This window comes from Lucilia cuprina, chromosome 2 (assembly GCF_022045245.1).
Source record: "Lucilia cuprina isolate Lc7/37 chromosome 2, ASM2204524v1, whole genome shotgun sequence".
Taxonomy (NCBI): domain Eukaryota; kingdom Metazoa; phylum Arthropoda; class Insecta; order Diptera; family Calliphoridae; genus Lucilia; species Lucilia cuprina.
In genome coordinates, this window is record NC_060950.1 from 5,455,863 (window position 1) to 5,464,720 (window position 8,858).

General features: G+C 29.9%; 2 protein-coding genes across 3 annotated transcripts; both read right to left on the reverse strand.

Annotated features, from left to right (window-relative positions):
* Positions 1-99: 99 nt before the first annotated feature.
* LOC111679524 (homocysteine S-methyltransferase 3-like) lies at positions 100-2,727 on the reverse strand. 2 transcript variants are annotated; one of them, XM_023441096.2, is made up of 4 exons: positions 2,450-2,727; positions 1,171-1,340; positions 920-1,099; positions 100-849 (listed from the first exon to the last, which is right to left on the reverse strand). In XM_023441096.2, exons 2-4 carry the CDS (start codon positions 1,325-1,327, stop codon positions 194-196), a joined length of 993 nt encoding a protein of 330 aa, XP_023296864.1. In that variant the 5' UTR covers positions 1,328-1,340; positions 2,450-2,727; the 3' UTR covers positions 100-193. The 2 variants fall into 2 exon arrangements, with proteins under 2 accessions (XP_023296864.1, XP_046809337.1); XM_046953381.1 differs by lacking the exon at positions 2,450-2,727 and having other exon boundaries at positions 1,171-1,429.
* A 2,625-nt stretch (positions 2,728-5,352) lies between these two features.
* Positions 5,353-7,173, reverse strand: LOC111679533 (homocysteine S-methyltransferase 1-like). Its single transcript, XM_023441105.2, has 3 exons — positions 6,799-7,173; positions 5,753-6,321; positions 5,353-5,679 (listed from the first exon to the last, which is right to left on the reverse strand). The coding sequence occupies exons 1-3, from the start codon at positions 6,971-6,973 to the stop codon at positions 5,413-5,415; spliced, it is 1,011 nt and encodes a 336-aa protein (XP_023296873.2). The 5' UTR covers positions 6,974-7,173; the 3' UTR covers positions 5,353-5,412.
* Between the last annotated feature and the right edge of the window lie 1,685 nt (positions 7,174-8,858).

The window sequence follows — 8,858 nt, forward strand, 5'->3', positions numbered from 1 at the left end:
CTTCAATGTACATTATATGAAAGCAGGAAGGCGTATGAATAATAATTACAATTATAAATATTTCACATACGCTGTGGAAAAAGTAACACAAAGATAATGTTCAACTAAATAAAAAGAAATTTTGCATTTATTTAATTTAAAACTTGTTGGTAAACTTAAAACTAGTACTAATTTACTGTTACTACACTCTAATCTATGACAATTTCAACTTATTAATATTTTGAACTGTTTCACTAATATGTCTTATATCGCGTGCGTACGTACGACAGCAGCCACCAATTATCTGTGCTCCTAGCTGAGCCCATTCGGCAACATAATTTGCCAATGGTACACAATGTTCCTTACCCATCCAACCTTTATTGACATCATACACCTCACCACTATTGGGATACACTACCAATGGTATTCTATCCTCCATAGAACGTTCGCCATTTAATGACTTGAAGAGGGGTGTTACAAATTGAGGATTTACGCAGTTGACACCGATGGCTAAACAGTTTTCTTGAGCATTACGTTCCTTGAGTAATTCCCATAACGAACTGGCTGCTTCGACAAACTCTTCACCATGAGCCAAGGTTTTTTCGTCTTTACATTGAAAGGCAACCCAGAATTTAACATCAGCATAATCTTCGCATAACATTTCAACCAAAGCCTCGGCCTCCATTTGACAAGGTATGGTCTCAATGGCTAAAGCATCTACGCCGGCCTCAAGACAGGCATCAATACGTACCCTATGCCAGTCAGTTATCTCTTTGGCTGGCACATAATCAGCATAATCACCGGTATACTCAGAGCCGTCATGTAAATGGGCACCATATGGTCCTATGGAAGCAATAATCATAGGAAAACCTAACAGATGTTAAAGGAAAAGATTATTATGGTTTTATAGGTCAACAATTTAACAAAAATTGGCATTTACCTTCGTTCACATTTAATTGAGCCTGATAGCATTCTGTCAAGTATTTCTCTTTGGCAATGTGAGCTAAACGCACGGTATTTTTGATAAGTTCAACACTTTGATCTGCATCTAATTCCATATGTTCCATATAACCTTCAACACTTGCCTGATAGGTATTGGTTAAGATAATATCGGCACCATCTACATTATTTTTGTGTATACATATAAAAACGTTTTATAATTGCTTTATATTTGAGACGTTTGGTACAAACTTTGCAAGAAATCTACATGAGTATTGACTACAGCTGCTGGATTGGTAGCATTAAATCTAGCACTCCACAAGGGATCTCCATCAACTGCATTGCCCACATGTACGGTCATTTGAGTGCCAAATCCTCCATCTTTAACTAATATCTGTTTTAGGCGCATATTGAAAAATTCTCTGTGAAAATTGAAATTTGTTTAAAATGTTTGTATGTGAAAGATAAATAATCGACTAGTAAACATTTAAAAGATCTTGTTTTGTTTCTTTTTTTATTTTATAAAACGCAATTAATTTTTCTCTTTTTTCTTTTAATTTTAGTATATTTTTTGTGTGTGTATGTTTGTTAAGGTCATTATTATTTTTTTTTTTTGAAAATTCGGAATAAAATTTTAAACTTTTTAATTAAAAATTTTAAGAATTTTTAATTAGTTTTGAAATGTTAAAATCTGTCTAAAATAACCTCAAACGAGGAATTAAAAAAAATTAATAATTAAAAATTCAAATTTTCAATTTCAAATTTTATAAAATGTTTAACTTTGAAAATTTTCAAGTTATCAAAAAATTGTATTTTCAAATAAAAAAATATTTTTTCACCAGGAGGTCGGTCTTAATCCTGTGTGATCTAGAGAATAACGTAATAAATAAAAATTATCAAAAATTTAACAAACTTTTCCCAGATTTCGGCCAAAGTTTCTTTAAAATCCATTAATTCAATTTTTTATTTTTTTTTCTTATTTTTTATCTAAATGTTTTCTTTGTTTTAATTAAAAAATAATTATCTTTGTAACGACAAGTGTATAAACCAGCAAATAGTTTTTTTTTTGTAAATAGTTCTTTTTTATGAGTGTAAATTGTTAAACTGATAAGATTTCTTATAAAAACTTATTTGTTTTGATTCCATTAAACACATATATGTATGTAAAGAACGAAACAACTCTTTGTTTTAAAAGTTTTTGTTTAAGCAAATCTCATTTGATTATTATAATTAATAATTCTTTCTAATGGAAGCCTTGACATGTGGTTCACGAGCGTCAGTTTACTAAATTAAGTCCATTGGTGATAATACTTGATAGTAATCTTTATAACGTTTTTTTGTTTGTTTCCAACTCAAACAAACAATGTAAAAAACTTATTGCAAATAAAACTTTTTTAATTACTTTCTTATTTATTAATTTAAGTTTTTATTTTTAAATTTTTTAATATTTATTTTTTTAAATAACAATTTTAACTTGTTTTTTTATTAAATGTAGTTTTTTTTTGGTAGTTTAAAACAAACAATAACATACCTTTTTAAAGTAACTTTATTTTAAAATAATATTTAGTATAAGTAGTTTTATTTTTAAATTATTTATTATTATTTAATTAATATTATAAGTGTTTTTTATATAAAATATAATAAAAAAAAGAAACACTGCTTAACTAACTAACGTTTTCACTAAGTCTAATTAAAGTCTCTGTTACAATTGATCGATTAAATTAAATATGCGACAGCTTTTATAAGTAGTTCTCGTCACAACATAAATCTATGTATATCAATTTATATTATTTATTTTTTTTTGTTTATTATTAAATTACACCCATAGACAGACTATAAAATAATAATAATAATACAGCTGTTGTTGGTGATAAGGTGTTCTTAAAATGCAAACATTTTCCATTAACACGCTGATAACGTAGAATTCAAAAGAGAATAAGATGAGCGCTAAATTGAGCAAAACTTCCAATAGTTGAACAGCTTATTTTTTAACCCATTAAACAATAAATATGTAAACTTTTTATAAGTGGAATATACAGTCGTAATTCAGGTTTGAGTTGGGGAACAACTCTCGCGTTATCGCCATTATTTCTTAAGGACAATTAGGGTTGTGTTTGTTGCCAAGTTTTCGACAGAATTGCTTCTCACACGCCCCAATTGAGTGTATTACTCCTTATAACTGTTTCCAAGTTATGCGTTTTTTGTATTAATTGCGTGCTTTCGTTTAACTTACCTCGATTGAGGTTATGTTTGATTAAATTGGTAGAGACCAAATAATACTTTTGATTAATTAATTGTTCCGAGTTTCAACTTCCAATATAAAGGTATTGGTCGATTGGAGGGCTCTCTACGAACCAACGTGGGATAACTTGGCATTTTGAGTGTTCAATACACCGCCAAACAAACTACAGAGTTAAAAAAAGATTATAAGAGGAATATATGTTGTTCCCAAGCGCATAGTACTTTCGCAAGAGAAGCAAATGTTTTTTTTTTAAATTTTCAAATGTTTTCAAAAACACTTGTATATTCTCAAAATCATTTTACTATGATTTCTAGTCTTCTTATGGGGGTTGTGTAAACAATAACTCTTTTTTGCTACAAAAACTAATAGTCACCAATCGCAAAACTTTCAAATTAATTAAAGGTACGTTCAGACCTATCAAATATTTCACGAAAAAGACGTAACCACTAATTTTTGTAAATTTATTTCTGATTTTGCGTGTTTTCTGAACTGATCTCGTCAAAGATACATTATGTTTGTGCAAATACGAACGACGAATTTTTCGGAACGAATATTCGTCGTCAGAAATAGAACACACTTAAGTATACGAAAACGTATGTAATGTATTCTGCGTTACGATCGTAACTACGTTTTTGTAAGTTGTTGTTTATGTGTACGGAGAGTCGAATCGAAATGCCCAATACCAAAGTTGCCAAACGGAGAAAATTTCGAATCGAATTAAAATGCAGAATAGGGCCCATTAAAACCAGTTCTGGTGGCCCGAATTGTTTGAAATTTGGCAGTCTGGAGTACACTTGATGACACCACAATGCTTTGTTGGAATATTTAAAATTAAGTTCGAAAATTCGAAGTAATGTTCGAAAAAATTATGAAGTTGTTAAAATAATCTCAAAATTTTGGATATTCATGAAAATATAATTTTAGTTTTTTTGCGAGGCCAATTTCTTACATTATCTAATTTCAAAATAAAGTTTGAATATATTTTTAAAGATGTTAAAATTAACTTAAAATCATGGAGATTCACAAAAATATAATTTTTGTTAATTTTTCATACTTTTTCCAATTTCGAACAAACAAATTTTGAAACGAATTCGCCGTACGCATAATTTGATTTGAATTTACGCAACGAATTGTTGTCGACTAGTTCGTCGTGCTATACGAAATTCGTCGTTCGTCCCAATTGTGCGTATACCATAAAGGAAATCAAAATGTAGATTTCCTAGGGGTCACGTCATTTTCGTCAAACATTTGATAGGCGTGAATGTAGCTTAAGTCTAGCATTTTGCTTAAAATGTACAAAAAGGTTATATTCTACAATTGATGATTTTACTAGAGTATAAACCATTGCAACCTGGACTAGTAAACAAGACTAAAAAGTTTAATGTTAAATAAAACCCCTTGTCGTAGTTCTATATTAAAATAAATTTATTTCTTTTTTATACAGAAAAGTAAAATTTAGCAGATAACTGGGAATTCTTTATAAAAATCCTTTCAGCAGGAGTACATTTGTTTATTATTTTTTTAGAAAATAAACCAAATTAAAATGGGTTAATAGATTTGCATACGTAGACCACTAAAACAAAACTGATTACACTTTTATATTGTTTTTAAGCTTTAGTTTTTTTGTTTACTTATTAATTATTATAATCATAATCATACAAACATGACTACATACATATGTTATTAAATATAATCATAAATCTTGTTTATATAGACTTGATGTTTGATTCTTTTTTTTTAGACATAATATTCATTTAAGATAATGAAAACTTGTTGCTGGGTTCTGTATTCTTTCAGAAATGTACACAAAAAAATGTACTTTATACCATTATGCATGGACATACATATGTTATGTCTAATAAACAAAAAAACAAAAAATAAAACATAACTTTTCGACATTGAAATATTCCGAAATAAAATAGCAATAATGGCAAAAGCATGGAATTGGTTCATAATAATTATTGATAACCCTAGACAATATCAGACAGATTTTGTTTTCCAATATACTAGAGCAATATATAAAAATATAGAGTACGTTTATTATAATTAATAATAAAGGTTTGTTGACATTGCTTAGTAGCTAATCGACATTGATTGATGTCTAATCTCTACTTAACTTAGCAGCTGATGCAATTGCAAACTATATTAAGAAGTAGGTCAGTTCAATTACCTTAAGAAAATTAAATATGATCTTTTTGAAGTTATATTATACATATCTTTTATTTAATTTTAAATCAATAAGCAGTAAACATTTAAATATTATTATTACCCAAGCTATCAATGCACTTGCGTATGTTAAGTATATCGGCTGGATAGACACGACAACAGCCACCAATAACAGTGGCACCTAAACGTATCCATTCGGGTACATATGTCTCCAGTGGCACACATTTGTCCTGGTCAACCCATTCATCCTTTTCCAAGTCATATGTTTCGCCACGATTACTATACACAACTAAGGGTGGTAAATCCTTATCATCTAATAAAACGTGCAATGATTTGAATAAAGGAGCCACAAACTTAAAAAAATAAAAAATATATTAATTTCCTTACACAACTTTAACTATTTTTCATGTATATTTTTAAAATTACCTTTGGGTTAACACAATTAACCCCAATGCCAAAGATTCTCTCTCTGGCATTTGCCTGTTTGACCATATCCCATATAGATTTGGCAGCATTGGCGAAATTTTCACCATGAGCTAAATGCAATTCATCTTTACATTGAAATGATACCCAAAATTTTACATTTGGATAATCATTTAAAATCATTTGTGTTACAGCCTCAGCTTCCTTGGGGCACGGAATAGTTTCAACAGCTAAGCCATTTACATTTTCAGCCAATAAAGCATTAATGCGAATACGATGCCAGTTCTGTATTTCCTCTTTGGAAACTTTATCAGTGTACGAACCATTGTACTCTGAACCATCGTGTAGCATAGCTCCATATGGTCCTACAGAACCTAATATTAATGGTAGTCCAGCTTCCAGTGAGCCATTTTCTTTTTCGACTTTCTCAATATATTTATCACGAGCTTCTTTGGCAAGTTGTACACTTTTACGCATTAATTGTATGGAATCTTCTTTGGAAAGTTTTAAGTGTTTCATGAAGCCTTCAACGCTGGACTGATAAGTGTTGGACAAAATAATTTGTGCTCCATCTGTGTTAAGTAAGCAAGTATGTATGTAAGTACCGATTGAAGAAATTTTAAGAACTCTATGATTATTACAACAACAAATTTAACTTATAATTTTTGCTCTTAGGACAGAAAGGACTCTTTATCAAACCTACAGTTTTGTACAGAGAAAGAATAACTTAGATATACATGTACATATGTAGATACGGACATGGATTAATCGATTTACAAAGTTCTTCTCTGTCTTGGTTGTAAGACTATTATTCCATTAAGGACAAACAAACATGTTTTAAAACCCACTAAGGAAACCCTTAATAAAGGACAAAAAAGGCAGCAATAAGTATATTTATAAACAGTAAATTCTGAATGAGATTTCTAGTATTTTATTGTACACTACAATCCTAATGCAAACAGAAAATTTCCTAATCAATTGTATTTTACCAAGCGATAATAATGGTGACACATAGGCAATTTACTAGTTAAAAAAACTATTGTACTTACTTTCTAAGAAATCTAAATGTGTTTGCACGACTGCAGTAGGATTAACCAAATCGAAACGTGAACCCCATAATGGGTCACCATCGATACGTTCACCAACATGATTGGCCAATTGTGTAGAAAAGCCGCCACATTTAACTAAAACACGTTGTTGTTGCTCCTCATGCGTTGAAGCCATAATTCTTATTTTATTTTTAAAAGGAGTCCTTTAAATATCCTCGTAGTATTACATTCAAATGAGATCAAACAACTGTAATAATACAGCTAAACAATCATAGATATTAATAAAATAATAAATTTTCTTTTTAGTTATTGCCAATTTATTTTTGTTTTGCAAATAAATGAATAATGCATAAATACTATATTATTTTTGTTGTTGTTATTATAGCTGCGGTATATGAAATGCAGCGTTGCCACACACAAAATTTTAATCCTACCAAACTCTTGTTAGAAAACTACTTCTTTTTCAGGGTACGTAGTATAATTTAAAGATACGTTAACACCTTCCAAATATATGACGCAATGACGTGACCCCTAAAAAATCGACATATGTACATGCAGTAAAAAATATTTTTTGTCAAATATTTATTTTCATTTTATTGCAAATTTATATGTAAATTATAATCATTCCTTCCGATGGGATTAAAAGTTATTTTTAAATTTAAGAATCTCTAAAGGATTCTGTAGCCATTTTACACATAGAAAGTTTTTTGGAAAACTTGTTTTTGTGTGTGTGAGAAAAAGAATTTCAGTGGTGAAGGGTATATCAAGTTTATCGTCCTCGGAATCTTGTTATACCCTACACCACTTTAGTGGAGAGGTTATATTGGGTTTGTGCTGATGTTTGTAACACACAATAGTATTGGTCTTATACCCACCTGAGTCGATTTAGCCCGTCTGTCTGTCCATGTATACCTTGTAATCTAACTAGAGATCGCAATTTTGAAGATAATTCAATGAAATTTAGTAAATGATCATTAACTGACACAAAGACGAAGCCTATTGAAAATGGTTAAGATCAGTCCGTTATTTCAACTAGCCCCCATACAACTGAAACTCAGAATAGGGCCTGTAAACATTGTAATCAAACTACAGGTCGCAATTTTCGTTTAATATATAAACTCGTATCTTGACAAAAAGCTGCAAAACCAAGTTCTATACTAGCTTTGATGATCCTCATGAACTTAAAAATTATCATTTGATCCTAGCCCCTATAAAAATCCCCCTTCAAAATTTAACTTAAATATTTTGTTATTTAACAATAAATGACTTAAGTATATCTGAGGCAATGTATAATTCAACTTAGATGCTTTATCAAATGGTCGGCCTCGTCCGTATATAACTTCTTACTTGTTTTGTTTTCTTATTCTTCTCATTCCTACAACAACAAATCAATGCAATTAATAGGTAGTTACTAAAACAAAATTTTCTATGTGTAGACATTAAAAAACTTTATAAGAAAAAGTTTCCTAGTGTGGACCAGGTCTTAATGTCTACACATAGAAACTTTTGTTTCAGAAATTACGTATTAATTTCATAGATTTGTTGTTGTACGAATAAGTAGAATAACAAAACAAGTTTCCGAGTAAGAGAAACTCCGTACCGCCAGTGACGCAAAATCAAAAGTTTGCCGAAAAAATTCTCCTTGTGAACCGGCACTTTTTTATTCTACACCACTATAGTGAAGGGGGTATTATTATGCTTTTGTGCTGATGTTTGTATTTAAAAGTATTGGTCCGACACACACCTTAAAGTATACCAATCGGCTTAGAATCACTTTCTAAATCGATTGTAGTCTGTCTGTGTGTCCATATAAAGATCCTGCGCTTGCAATTTCCAAAATAATTTCATTAAATTTTGTACATTTCGCTATTGAAAATGGTTGAAATCGGTCCACTATTATGGCTAGCCCACATACAAACTTCAGCCCGAATATAGCTGTAGGAATCATAATTATGTTAAATATTCTAGTATGTCAAATTTTTAAGGTTTCATGTAGAAAATCTCTTTTTTTTTTGTCAAGAAGAAGTAAAAATATTCCGAAATTAAGTTAAAAAAAAAAA

Excerpts from the sequence above, each read along its gene's own strand:
- LOC111679524 (XM_023441096.2), bottom strand. The coding sequence starts at position 1,327 with ATGCGCCTAAAACAGATATTAGTTAAAGATGGAGGATTTGGCACTCAA. Across the intron at positions 1,100-1,170 it reads TCATGTAGATTTCTTGCAAA|ATGGTGCCGATATTATCTTA; the intron begins GTTTGTACCAAA and ends AAAATAATGTAG. Across the intron at positions 850-919 it reads TCAATTAAATGTGAACGAAG|GTTTTCCTATGATTATTGCT; the intron begins GTAAATGCCAAT and ends AACATCTGTTAG.
- LOC111679533 (XM_023441105.2), bottom strand. The coding sequence starts at position 6,973 with ATGGCTTCAACGCATGAGGAGCAACAACAACGTGTTTTAGTTAAATGT. Across the intron at positions 6,322-6,798 it reads ACATTTAGATTTCTTAGAAA|ATGGAGCACAAATTATTTTG; the intron begins GTAAGTACAATA and ends TACTTAACACAG. Across the intron at positions 5,680-5,752 it reads TTAATTGTGTTAACCCAAAG|TTTGTGGCTCCTTTATTCAA; the intron begins GTAATTTTAAAA and ends TATTTTTTTAAG.